The sequence below is a fragment of the Wyeomyia smithii genome, chromosome 2 (genome assembly GCF_029784165.1).
Source record: "Wyeomyia smithii strain HCP4-BCI-WySm-NY-G18 chromosome 2, ASM2978416v1, whole genome shotgun sequence".
Classification (NCBI taxonomy): domain Eukaryota; kingdom Metazoa; phylum Arthropoda; class Insecta; order Diptera; family Culicidae; genus Wyeomyia; species Wyeomyia smithii.
This window is the reverse complement of record NC_073695.1, coordinates 187,521,594-187,532,903: the sequence shown is the minus strand read 5'-3', so window position 1 is coordinate 187,532,903 and position 11,310 is coordinate 187,521,594. Positions and strand designations below refer to the sequence as shown.

Here is an 11,310-nt window from a genome sequence, read left to right as displayed (position 1 = left end):
ATCTAATAATTAATGTGCCTAAAAACTACCAAATTTCCCTTTCTCTAACATTGAAACAAGTATTATGAGAAACTGATAGTATGTGGTAATCGAATTGTTGACAGGGTGACAGATGTCAGCGGTTCAAAAAAAAAAAAAACAAGATATACAACACCGGTGTGGGAAGAGCGAATTCGGTCCATATACGCTAGTTCTATTCAGGTTTTGCTGGTGTGAATCTAGTTGTTAAATTTTGAAATCGATTTTTTCAATAGCTTTAATCTTTGAATTTGAAAAATAGTAGAAGGGTGGTATTCAAGAAACGACCTCATGACGTTGACTACCGTATTCTTATATTCCATTAAAACAAATAGTAGAGGGAATTGCAACGCTTCTATTACAAAACTATTATTCTTGTTTACTGGTTAGTCCGTCCAGCATTCCAGACATTTTAGTATTTTGCAGTAGCCATGTACTACTAACAGCCACCAGCATTAAGGATAAACCGGCACAAGATAACCGGTACTATTTTGTCTTTCCTCCTTTCAGCTGCTAACACCCAGCGTCCGTATGTAACCGGTACGGTTTAGTAATGAAACTGATGGGGTTTGATTGATTGATTTCTTTTGGAGGGACTTTAACCTCAAACGGTCATTCGTCCCTCTGCTTTGCTTGAGGAGAAACAGTCTCTTATAAAGCCCAAAGACATACGCTGGATGATGGTGGCATCTCAAACCACCTGGCGGTGCGGGTCTCCTTCAGTTTCGGGTTGTATTCACCCAACGATATCTGAATCGGACTACCGCTGGTGGGGTCCAACTCAGATCGAAGGGAAGCCGAACTAAAAGTGGTAAGAACTGCAGCTAACCACTACCACCGCCGCTGTTGCCCGCTGCTGATCCACTTCGCCTGCCATCGGTGTTGATGTCCGCTGCTGCTGCCTGCTGCTAGTAAAGTGAACTGATGGGGTGATATGTTCGAACGGTACCTTGCCCTTAGGGCATCCTTAACAGTGCGCTTCTATACCCCGTTTGGCAGCCTTTTATCATCACTTCATACCGTACCGGTCGCTGCTAAACGCGCTAGAGAAATAGTAGCCGGGCCTCCGGGAAGCATTGCGCTCTCAAATTTGGCAGCCCGGTTACAGCGCTGCTAAAGGTTTATGCTGGATGAAACGTCAAACAGAGACGATAGCAACGACCGGTGTGAAAACGGGTGAGTGCGTAAAATAGCCGCGCTGTACACAGTCGCCATAACAACTTAAATAGTAGCGCATTGTTAAGGATGCCCTCAGTAGAATTTAAAATTTAGAACTTCAAGCGCAGGCATTACAAACAGCAGGGTACTTCTTGATTTTGACAGTTCGGTTTATTTATTTTTTGTTCTTGCTTGTGTGTCAGTGTTGGTCAAAATTTTATTATCAGCGGTGTGAATCGGTTCATGTCCGAATAAAACAACATTTTTAGGATTTAAACGTTTTTCGGTATTTTGCGGTCGGTATGGATGACAACGAAGATTTAGAACATGTAGAGGAGGACTACTATGCATTTCTTAACGTGCCACGCAATGTAAGTTATCACTTAATATATTACAGACGTCTTGCCGTGTGCCGATAGATGTTTCGTAATCTAACCTTTCGGTTACATCAATGAAATGTTTGGCAGGCTTCGCCAGAGGAAATCAGCAGTGCCTATAGGAACTTTAGTCGAATCTACCACCCGGACAAGCATGTAGACGTTCGTAATAAAGAGAAAGCTGAGATGATGTTCAACCGGACGAAGAAGGCCTACGAGGTGCTATCGGATCCACACCAGCGTGCAATATACGATTCACTGGGTAACAAGGGCCTCCAGACAGAAGGATGGGAGCTAGTTCATCGGACACGAACACCGGCCGAGATCCGCGAGGAGTACGAACGCTTAGCTCGAGAGCGAGAAGAGCGACGACTACAACAGAAAACCAATCCCCGGGGGAACATCACGGTGCAAATCAATGCGACAGACATCTTTAGCAAGTATGAGGATGACTACGATGACGGAGGGCTATTTCCGATTATTGAAGTCTCCGGAATGAGTATGTCTCAATCGATAGAGGCTCCGCTGTCCAGGACCGATACAGCTACGCTCTCCGGTAACTTGCATTTGCAGAATGGAGTTGGAAGCGGAAATTTTCTGCTTTCCGGTAGAAGACTTATTAACCAAGGATGGTTCGAAGTAGACTGTGGAGCAGGAAGCGGACCGGTGCTAGGTGTCAAAGCGTCTAGAAATTTAACTAATCGGATATTTTTGAACGGTGGTACAACCGTTAATTTTAGACAAAATGCCGTAATTCCTGGCATTGCTGGCAGTTAGTATAGATTTGAACAGACTTTTCCTTTAACATAAAACACGATATCTTTGCAGCTCTTGCTGTTCAGTTGGATAAACACACCGTTGGCTATCTGACTTATAATGCTGGCTTACAGAGCTCCATGTCCACAACAATTGAACACAGCACAGACAAATATCATTATAATCTAAGTGCTACTCTTGGAGTTCCCCACTGTTACCTCACTGCCAGCTACACTAGGAAACTTGTCGAACAGGAACTCAAATTAAGAGTAGCTTTGAAGTATACCGATAGCGACCGGATCCCAATTCCATGAATGTAATCTGTATTCTCTTTCAGAGGTGGAACGTTTGGGTTTTTGGCGGAGTACGGTGCGGAAAAAAAAGTTTCCAAATATAGCTCCGTTGTGGCTACCGTTAGTATGGGAGTTCCTACGGGAGTGACCCTCAAAATCAAGTAGTGCAAGTTTCACTCAAAAGCAAATCAATCGTTACATCTTTTCTGTTTTGTAGAATTATTCGCTCAACACAGACGTACCTTTTCCCTATCCATCTTAGCGAGGAAGTTATTCCAGCAGCAGTTTTCTACGCAACAGTCACACCACTGCTGGCTTATTTCGTGGTGAAAAAGACCATCATCGATCCGATGAATGAAGCAGCCAGGCAACGGAACATCGAGAAAGGAAAGGAAATCAACAGAACACGGTAAGATGGCTTAAATTATGCTACCTTATTGTTATTCAAATCCAAATAAATTCACCTGTTTCGTTTGCTCCTAGGATGGCAGAAAAACGTCGCGAGGCAGAATCAGCAATTGCGCTGATGGGTGCTTTATACGAGCGAATTCGCCGTGAAGAAGAAAAACGCAAAGGTCTCATCATAGTGTCCGCGCTGTATGGGAAATTCGACCCCGAAGAGAATGTTGCAGTCGAGCAGCGTGACGATCTTGGCTTCATACAGCACAATCCGAATGTAATTGATGTTAAAATTCCGCTGCAATGTTTGGTCAAGGATTCACGGCTGCAACTGTACGGTTCAACGAAGGTATTTACTTTCAGCTAAAAAATTCACAAGATCAGTGTTATCTTTTCTTTTGCAGAGCGAACTGCCCGGCTTTTATGACCCTTGTTTTGGAGAAGAAAAACTGCTACGAATCGACTATGAGTATCAAACTAAGTCGTACAGTGTAACAATAGCCGACAGTGAAGATATTCAAATACCAAACAATGGTAGCATGTGATGCTTCCACGCGGTTTACATTTAAAGCATTTTTTGTGCAGCGATTGTAGATCGAAACTAGAAGGTAGTAGCTTCCGAAATGTATTCCATATTGCATTCCGTGCGGGAGATATAGCGCTGTATGTCATTAACTAGCGCAATCTATCCCAGGTTGCAAATGTGTTTTAGTCATAACAAATTGCAGTTGAGCGGTTGAATATTAGTTCAATCACGGACCCGATTCTGTTATGGCTGTGCAGCAGAGCGAACTGCCAAAAAATAAATCTGTTGATCAGTTGACCTATGAGAAATTGTATTTTCTTTATGGCGACATCGAAGGTTTTTTTTTTAACATAAAAGGTATCCAGCTCCCACGTGCTATCAGTGATCAAGTTATCCTCAATGTCGTTGATTGTGGCAAGGATTAATATTGTCCGGTTTCCCCTTTCTTTACCGCCTATTAGAAAATCCTTTCGTGTCGAAGCTGAAGCATCATCCCTTTGAAACTACAAGAACGTCATCGTACAAGTACGTCATCGTTGTCCACTGACTAAGAACAATTCAGTCAGGCTCTATGGCCGTTGAGACCAGCAATTTGTGTGAATTTGTGATTCTCACTACCGACTGTTTAAACTATTTTAGCAGTTGTAATTCCTTTTTATTTTTACCGTCACACATACTTATTTGCGATTCAATCGATCTTATAGTTGTAACTCATATCGTAATTCGTCACCAAAATTTGCAGAATCAAAATGTTGGAAAAGAAAAACACCACACTCTGAACCCACACAAACTCGTAAGTATTCCACCCTTTAAACTCGAGCAGATATGCCGGCAGCAACCAGCCGCCTTGGGAAATAAACCACATAATGGGAATAAAAATTGCTTTCCGGAAGCCAATATTCCTGAAATTTTTCACACTCAACGGCAGCAGCGACAGAAACCATACGAAGTACTGCGAAGTGACAACTGGATTATAGGTGACCATTATGAACGCAATGGCGAACAGCGCAAACCCAATCGTTTGACGGTGCTTTCCGTAGCGTATAGTAAGCATCAAAATCAAAATCAGCTGCGGTAAAAACGTAAGAACTTTCTCCAACAAACATGCTGCCTCTTGGTTCGAACTGAGATACTGCATATAGAAGTAGAGGGAAAAATTGTGTCGAGTGTCCTTACGAATTAAATGATACAATATTGACTCGTAGAGAAACTGGTGACCATACAGCAGATAGAAAAAGCACGTTGATCCGATCAATGAAGTGGCAGTTCCCAGTACTAAAGCTACCTGCTTCACATTGGGTCCCAGAACTGCATGGATGTATTCTGTAGCGGAATCCAGTGGTTTGTCTGCTATGGCCAAATAAAATGCTAAGCAAAATCCGATAGGGTATAAACGGAAATGTATCGATAATCCCAGGAAAATACCAGCCAGGAAAAATTGTGCAATCGATTGTTTGTTTTGTAGCAGATAGTAAAGTGCCATGAGAACCAGAAAACAAGAAACACAATCACCGTTTCCTCTCGTTGCTATGACCATCGTCAGTGGGTTGTACAACCAAAAATACGCACTCAACTCGGCCATTCGTATGTACCTGGGCGGTAATGTTTCATTACTACTGTTGAGAATTTCATTCTTTCGTTTGATTAGATACTTGTTGCGGTTATTGAGCGTTTCCAGTTTCAACAGCTTTTTCTCAATAGAAATTTTGTTCTCTCGATAGGAGTTTAGCAGGATCCACTTGATTAACAATCCGATTAGTATGTCGAACAGGGAAAATATCAACTTGCCGAATGTCTGGTGTAGCAATAAATTAGGTACAACTAAATAGGCTAGCAGCGGGGTGTATCGATATGTGTGCCGTTTGTATGGAGAGTTCAAAGCAAGAACATGACTAGCGCCATCAGTTATCACACGATAATCAACGTCTGTGTACTGAACATCCGAGAGATTATCTTGAACTTCGCCGTAATATACAAGAAATCCCCGAATAGCAATACTAATTACAAGATGCTTTTTAAACGGTAGCATCGTGACTGCTTTGTAAATATGTAACCAGAATTAGAACGAATCTGTAAAAAGATGTCCTTGTATAATTTTCCGCATAGGTTCACAGGAATATACTTACATTTTATCACGTTGCTTATGTATACAGGTTTTTAGTACTGATAATGCTTCTACACTACGTATCTATTTTTGTTAGTTTGTTACACACTGCGTTAAAAAGTTCACATTGTTCATTTTTTCATAGTCTCGTCTTCATCTCACTGGCTGCCTTTTGCAAACACTGCTTAAAAAGCTGAAATTCCTTCTCACACAGCTTGTGAGACACATTTAGATCCGTCGTCACACAAGCAGCGTACGCGGCCGCAGTTACCGAGCATTTACTCAGCAGTAAAGGATAATTGCGCAGTCTTTGGTTCGCCCTTTTCACTGACTCCATCCTAGAAAGGTTTACTTTGGACCTATCCGGAATGACCACGATATCTCCTTCGTAGGCACAGGTTGTTCCGCAATGAATGCGTCGTACAATGGCTTCGAGAAGAATATCAGCAAAGCAGTTGCAGTAAATACAGATGAAAAAAGTCTTGGGTTTCGCTGGATCCAGTTGCGCTTTGGTACTATCACGCGGCGACGAGGATCGTAATTCATTTCTGTGTGGGGTGACTTTTTTCCTTACGCTCACGTTCAACGATATTCTTTTCTAGCTTATAATCGCGATCTAGTTTTATTCCTGAACAACACAGCGATACTTTGTGCCACTTCAAACAACACTGGCGCATGTCCTCTAGAACATCGTAGCATCTGGTTTCGTCGAATTTATTTTCTGTAGAAAATGAATGAATTAATTAAACGGTAATTTGGTTGTAACCTAAAACTGTTAAGACATGTTTTGATTAAATGAATGAGTTATGTTACGTAAGATAAGTTCACGTTTGCACAGAGTCTGAAACCACCCACCTTTGAGGCACGTTTGTATGCGACAGGCAGAAGCTTTACAAGGATCTTTAGACTTACTAGACATCCAGCACCGCGGATGTATACAATTTTCCTTTTAGTCTGCAAATTTTTAACACCAGTTACCAGTGAGATGCTTATCAAGATTCGATATACCTTGATGAGAAAATTAATAAGCTAATCTTTTTTTTTTTCGTTATCACATTGTTATGCCGACAGAAACGGTCGAAAGGAAAACATAAAATTTTATTAGGTTTTCAAGGAATTTAAGCATTTCAAAGTAATCACTTACAGTTTTTGCCGGTAGTACTGCTTTGATGAATAATAATAAAAGTACATTTCCAAAACTGACAATAAGAGTTGCCAGATTTGATATAAAAATATATTAGGTAAGATTTTTGAGAAGGTCCTAACCGCCATATTATTGGTATAAAACCTTATAACAGTTAAATGGGGACTGTCACTTAGAGCATCCTTAACGGTGCGCTTATATCCAGCTTTTTACGCACCTTAATAGCGGGTGATATAATGCGCGTTCGTAATTTGTGAACCTCTCTGCTAACGTCAGATTCGCGATTTCATTTTTGGCAACATTAATGTTGCCAGATTAATTGTTTTCTCGCGAATCACATGAAGAGTCAAACTGACATACACGCTGCTTTATTTTAACTCTAATTTGATTAGGATCTACTCAGTTTGGTATTCTTATGCAAAATGTCAAAAAGTGAGTTATCGGGTACTGGATAATTGAGTAACATTTACCCAAATTTTCATAATTACCATGTTTAGTCAGTTTTGAGTTATTATCCATGATGTTTACTCACCCCTGAGTATATGTATATGTCAAAAGTTTTCAACAGCGATATTATCTGTTTCCGAAGAACAATTGGTGTCGCTTTTTATTTGTTTGCTAGCAGTAAGTATTTGATCTTTCATCAAATCAATAATTTCCTAATCAATTACATTACAAACAACATGTAACAATATTCCATAACAATTTCAGCCCAACATCATTATTGCAGAGGGTTTGAAAACATAAAAAACATCTCTTCAAAATGAACAACCGCATGTTGTGTGTCCTGCGATGCCGTTTAAGTCGGGCTTTTATTCGTGATAATGAACGGAAACATTTGTATCGATGTACAGTGCCCAATACATGCAATCGATACAATTTAAATCCTTCGCAGTATTTGGTGACGGATGATGACGGATTTTCTGGTGTGCGTACTGTACAAAAACATGAGCCACAGTTCACGGGCAACTGTGAACCGGTTGGTTGCCGCATTATATAAAGACACGTGAATGATTTAAAACTTTTACAATGTTTCGATGAAAAATAAATCTATGATTTTGATTGTTCTGAAATTATTTGATTTATTGAGTCAGATTTACAAAAACCAGAAATCATCAAATTTCCAAATTTAGGCAAACTGGGTAACTTGTACTCATTTTCGTTAATTCCTGGTTTGCATGAACAGAGTAGATTCTAATCAGTTTTTGACGTATGACGCCGTTACTCAGAAGTGAGTAACCGTAAAAGTACTCAAATTAGGGTACCTCCACTTTTTTCAAAAATGGGTCATATCTAACTCACTTTAGAGTAACAAATAATGAGCGTGTAAGCAAAGTTGTCAAAAGCGGTACATATCACGAATTTTTCATTATAGCGTCCGCCATTATGGCGCGTAAAAAGCTGGATACCCCGTTTGGCAACACTCTTTCATCACTTCATACCGTACCGCCCGCATAATCAATAACCATAAAACGTGCCTAACAACTTGTTTGGGACACTCAAAATATTTTTCACGTTATTGTTACGTGAAATTTCCTGTACTTATTCATTTTCTGTCATTTTGCATGATTTATGTGACAAACATAACATCTACGTGAAAATCACATGCATACCACATACATAAGACATAAGACTGGCGTTTTTTTCTAGTACACGTTGCCCCATAGTACTTCGTACCTCGTCCTGTCAAACTGCTTGATAAATAATGAACAAAATGAATTTACTTTTTCTCGGCTTTATCGAGCCCCAACGAAAATCCCATAAGGAACTGTCAAAAAGTTATTTACAAAACCAATGCAGCATTTTAAGGGAGCTGCGTAGCCGCAAGGTTACAGAGTCCGCTTTGTCAAGCGGATGGTCGTGGGTTCGAATCTTAGTAGAACCAGGCCATCCGATGTCAAAAAGGACTTAAGCATGGGTTTATTCTCAGGCTCCCCACCACTTACCCTTCCTTTACGTTGAAATCTACACAATACCTTTGCGTGACTTCCTCTTAACAAAAAATAAGTCCCTCATCAATAAAACTGGGCAGAAGGACGCACGACGAAACTTCTCCAGGGAATTATAATTGGTAATTGGCAAGAGGAACGAGTATCGGTACACACGAACACTGATGAGCAATAATAATAAGCATGCCACTTCTCAATAGAGGTATTGTTATTAACAGAAGTGCGGGATACAGCAGACACCCGGGCATATCTCACAATAGATCTACGATTCTGGTCGCAGTGAGGAAGCCCATACAGGAAAAAAAATGCAGCATTTTTCGAGTAGAAACGAGACAAACACAGGTACACTGCCTTCAAATACAACTCAAAAAGAGATTTTATTCAGAGCGTGGTTCCATTCGAGTAGTTCATTTTGTACCACCTTTTTTGGGAGATTTCTTCCTGAGTGTTACGTATGTCTTATGTATGTGTGTATACTATGTTTTATCACGTAGCATCTACGTCAACTTGGCAACGTTAAACAGAATGAACTATCGCGTGAACTCTTCGTGTGTTGTATGATGTTGTCTTGGAACATAAAAGTAATTCCTCGATGACTTCTCTTTAGAAAAACCATAAGAATCCGGCATCGAGATTTCACACAGATCCAGTTCAAATTGCGAAGAATTTCCTGAACATAAACAGATGCAGATGCATAACAGTGGTTATCGCCAGCGAATGTCGCAATATCATTTTGCCATTTTGTATGTCGTTTAATTCATTTACGAATTGGCGATTTTGCATGCCCGTGCGGCTTATTGAGCAACATATTTGGATAATTTCTGAAAACTATTCCTAGTCTCTCAAAAATTGGATTGTTTAGGTATTCACGGATTTCCAATTTTTATATATGATCTGAAAGAGTGTAATTTTCTGAGCAAAACGTGATGTTTTAAAACTGTATATCATTATTCTTCGATTTTTAAATGATTTTAAAAATTCGCTCTAAATCGCTATTATGACAGTTGGTATAAGGGCGAACTGTCATTTTAGCGATTTTGAGCAGTTTTAAATCGTGAAGCAAAAGACAACGACAGAATTTTTTTTAAATTACGTTTTACTTAAAAAATGCAGATCTTTCAGATGATATAGAAAACTGATATAGCTAAACAACCCAATTTGGGAAACCACAATTGAAAATTATACGTTGTATAAAACGTAGAACCTATCAGACAATCAAATGCTTTTCACTTTACCGGTAGTTAAATTCTACGTGAAACTCACATGAAATGCATATGTCTACTGAATAAGATTCACAGGATAAATCATCTCACCAGTTCATGATAAACTCAAATGACAATCACGTACAATCTACATGAAAATGACAGTGGAAAACATTCACATAACTTCTCCGGTAATTATAATGTGAAAAATATTTTGAGTGCACACTTGAAAAATTTCGTCAAATCTCGGTATTATTTGTGCCGAGATTTGGACAGCCGAGTGCTCAGCAACCATCTCGGCTGAATTTATTTTGCCAAGAATTTCGGGAAATCAGTATTTGACAGATGTCATTTTATGCCGAGAATGTCGGTACGCATTTTACTGCGCTTTTGGCAGATATAAACCGAGAGGCGGCATACTAGTGTAACGACTACTCGGTTATATAAGCTGAATGTTTCGGCACAATAGAGGCGATTTTCCAGCAGAATCCAATTGCAGAGAATAATTTCGCAGAGAATTCAGTAGTTTTCTTTCAAAAGATAAATTATAAGCTCGATGAGTTTTACTAAGAAAGTAATTTATTAATTTTGAGCATTGAATGTTTACGGAATATTCAAAAGTTTCACGTCCTCTTCTTGGAGTTTCTGTTGCACCGCGTCTATTGCACTTTGAGGTGCTTTCTCCGCTTAGTGCTTGTTTGCACAGGCGTTACACGATTTTTACAAATACACTACTGTCACTTCGCACGAATCTGTACTACACTTTTTCGACTTCCGGCTTGAAAGCATCTGTAGTTTACATAAATTTTAGCAAAAATTTTATCCTCCTCCTGTTTAGTACGTCGTACTTAATACGTTTGCAGAAATTTGTACAAAGAGAAAAGGCCAATGGTTCATGAGAATGACAGCTGTGATACTGAAATTCGGGAACGAGTAAAATTCGTGCCGAGCTATCAGTACAATTTTTGCTGGCCTCGGCATCACCAGTGTTTAACGATAAGTTCGGCTAAAAATTCAGACGAGATTCGTCAAGTTCAGTTTTTTTTGTCGAAACCTCGGCAAATAATCTGACGACTTTCGGTAACCGGCTTTTTCTTGCTGAAATATCGTTGAAACCCCAGGTTGCCGAGTGAACTCGGATATTTTTTCAGCCGAGCTCGAGATCCACACACTTATATTTTATTGCCGAGAACTTAACAGCTGATAAATTCAGTGAAATATTTTACAAGTTTTCGGTGAAATTTCCAAGAACATCGGCAAATGCTTGCTGGTTTACGGTGGATCGATATATTTGCCGATTGTTCATCGAAATATATTGCTGACATCCGCAAAAAAATTGCCGAGTTCAATCAGCTGTAGGGAAGTTTGCCGAGATAAATTAAGT

General features: G+C 39.8%; 4 protein-coding genes across 5 annotated transcripts; 1 reads left to right on the top strand and 3 right to left on the bottom strand.

Moving 5' to 3' along the window:
- The first annotated feature begins 1,268 nt into the window (after positions 1–1,268).
- Positions 1,269–3,841, top strand: LOC129721895 (dnaJ homolog subfamily C member 11). The gene is made up of 7 exons (XM_055674992.1): positions 1,269–1,547; positions 1,644–2,325; positions 2,382–2,589; positions 2,647–2,763; positions 2,820–3,011; positions 3,086–3,350; positions 3,406–3,841. The coding sequence occupies exons 1-7, from the start codon at positions 1,479–1,481 to the stop codon at positions 3,544–3,546; spliced, it is 1,674 nt and encodes a 557-aa protein (XP_055530967.1). The 5' UTR covers positions 1,269–1,478; the 3' UTR covers positions 3,547–3,841.
- Positions 3,842–4,160: 319 nt separating this feature from the next.
- Positions 4,161–5,556, bottom strand: LOC129721641 (GPI mannosyltransferase 1). Its single transcript, XM_055674432.1, has one exon. It carries the CDS (start codon positions 5,554–5,556, stop codon positions 4,216–4,218), a length of 1,341 nt encoding a protein of 446 aa, XP_055530407.1. The 3' UTR covers positions 4,161–4,215.
- Positions 5,557–5,770: 214 nt separating this feature from the next.
- On the bottom strand, positions 5,771–5,968 carry LOC129721643 (NADH dehydrogenase [ubiquinone] 1 alpha subcomplex assembly factor 8). The gene has a single exon (XM_055674435.1). It carries the CDS (start codon positions 5,966–5,968, stop codon positions 5,771–5,773), a length of 198 nt encoding a protein of 65 aa, XP_055530410.1.
- Positions 5,969–6,173: 205 nt separating this feature from the next.
- LOC129721642 (cx9C motif-containing protein 4) lies at positions 6,174–6,893 on the bottom strand. Of its 2 annotated transcripts, none has more exons than XM_055674433.1 (3): positions 6,776–6,893; positions 6,487–6,665; positions 6,174–6,352 (listed from the first exon to the last, which is right to left on the bottom strand). In XM_055674433.1, the coding sequence occupies exons 2-3, from the start codon at positions 6,548–6,550 to the stop codon at positions 6,174–6,176; spliced, it is 243 nt and encodes an 80-aa protein (XP_055530408.1). In that variant the 5' UTR covers positions 6,551–6,665; positions 6,776–6,893. The 2 variants fall into 2 exon arrangements, with proteins under 2 accessions (XP_055530408.1, XP_055530409.1); XM_055674434.1 differs by having other exon boundaries at positions 6,487–6,660; positions 6,776–6,843.
- Positions 6,894–11,310: the final 4,417 nt, after the last annotated feature.

Excerpts from the sequence above, each read along its gene's own strand:
- LOC129721895 (XM_055674992.1), top strand. The coding sequence starts at position 1,479 with ATGGATGACAACGAAGATTTAGAACATGTAGAGGAGGACTACTATGCA. Across the intron at positions 2,590-2,646 it reads AAATTAAGAGTAGCTTTGAA|AGGTGGAACGTTTGGGTTTT; the intron begins GTATACCGATAG and ends ATTCTCTTTCAG. Across the intron at positions 2,764-2,819 it reads GGAGTGACCCTCAAAATCAA|AATTATTCGCTCAACACAGA; the intron begins GTAGTGCAAGTT and ends TCTGTTTTGTAG.
- LOC129721641 (XM_055674432.1), bottom strand. The coding sequence starts at position 5,556 with ATGCTACCGTTTAAAAAGCATCTTGTAATTAGTATTGCTATTCGGGGA.
- LOC129721643 (XM_055674435.1), bottom strand. The coding sequence starts at position 5,968 with ATGGAGTCAGTGAAAAGGGCGAACCAAAGACTGCGCAATTATCCTTTA.
- LOC129721642 (XM_055674433.1), bottom strand. The coding sequence starts at position 6,550 with ATGTCTAGTAAGTCTAAAGATCCTTGTAAAGCTTCTGCCTGTCGCATA. Across the intron at positions 6,353-6,486 it reads CATACAAACGTGCCTCAAAG|AAAATAAATTCGACGAAACC; the intron begins GTGGGTGGTTTC and ends CATTTTCTACAG.